This window comes from Acanthamoeba castellanii, assembly GCF_000313135.1.
Source record: "Acanthamoeba castellanii str. Neff unplaced genomic scaffold scf7180000084564, whole genome shotgun sequence".
Classification (NCBI taxonomy): Eukaryota; Discosea; order Longamoebia; family Acanthamoebidae; genus Acanthamoeba; species Acanthamoeba castellanii.
The window spans coordinates 110,214-110,887 of record NW_004457617.1 but is presented as its reverse complement, the minus strand read 5'-3'; the positions used below and the strand labels follow the sequence as shown (position 1 = coordinate 110,887).

General features: G+C 59.5%; 1 protein-coding gene across 1 annotated transcript in view; it reads left to right on the top strand.

The window, feature by feature from the left end:
* Positions 1-389: 389 nt before the first annotated feature.
* The window catches only part of ACA1_035780 (uncharacterized protein), a gene marked incomplete at both ends in the record, with an annotated part of 1,759 nt that continues 1,474 nt past the window's right edge, over positions 390-674 (top strand). The window contains one exon of the mRNA XM_004348702.1: positions 390-462. Coding sequence (XP_004348752.1) covers positions 390-462 — 73 coding nt within the window. The remainder of the gene's footprint in view (positions 463-674) is intronic.

Here is a 674-nt window from a genome sequence, read left to right as displayed (position 1 = left end):
TCCCGGAACACCACCATCACCACGTCGTTCCCCAGGTGCCGCTTTCGCTCCACCTGATGTCGCCCCCCCCCGCGTGTGCCGTGAGCCTTCTTTCTGCAAACACCGCACACGCACACGACAGCACACACGCGCACACGCACAGTTGCACACGCACCTGCTGTTTGTCGTCCTCGGTGAAGGGGATGTAGGTGGAGACGTGGAACATCACCTCCCACCCCTTGTGCTGCGTGTAGACGCTGTGCGTGCCAGTCAGGTCGGCTGCGGCAGTGTGTGTGTGTGTGTGTTAAGTTCAACGCGTGCGTGGAGTGTGTGCGATTCGCCGGCGTACTGTGGACGTTGAGTCCTGCTCGGTATCGGTTCCAGCCCTTTAGCACGACCTTGTCCCCGAGATGACCCAAAAATTCCTCAAATGCCGCACTTCCCGTTCCTATCCCCCCCGCATCCGCATCGTCAGCTGCGCGTGTGCGGTGTCGTTGGTCGTGTCGTGTCGTGTCGTGTCGTGTCGTGTCGTGTCGTGTCGTGTCGTGTCGTGTCGTGTCGTGTCGTGTTGCGTACTGTTGTTGTACATGTCGTTCTCGTCGTATTGGCCGTGGCTGGCGTAGAGTACGCCGATCTTGTAGCCCCGGATGGACATCTTCTGTTCGTAGTGCACCAGGTTCTCCGACAGCGAATTG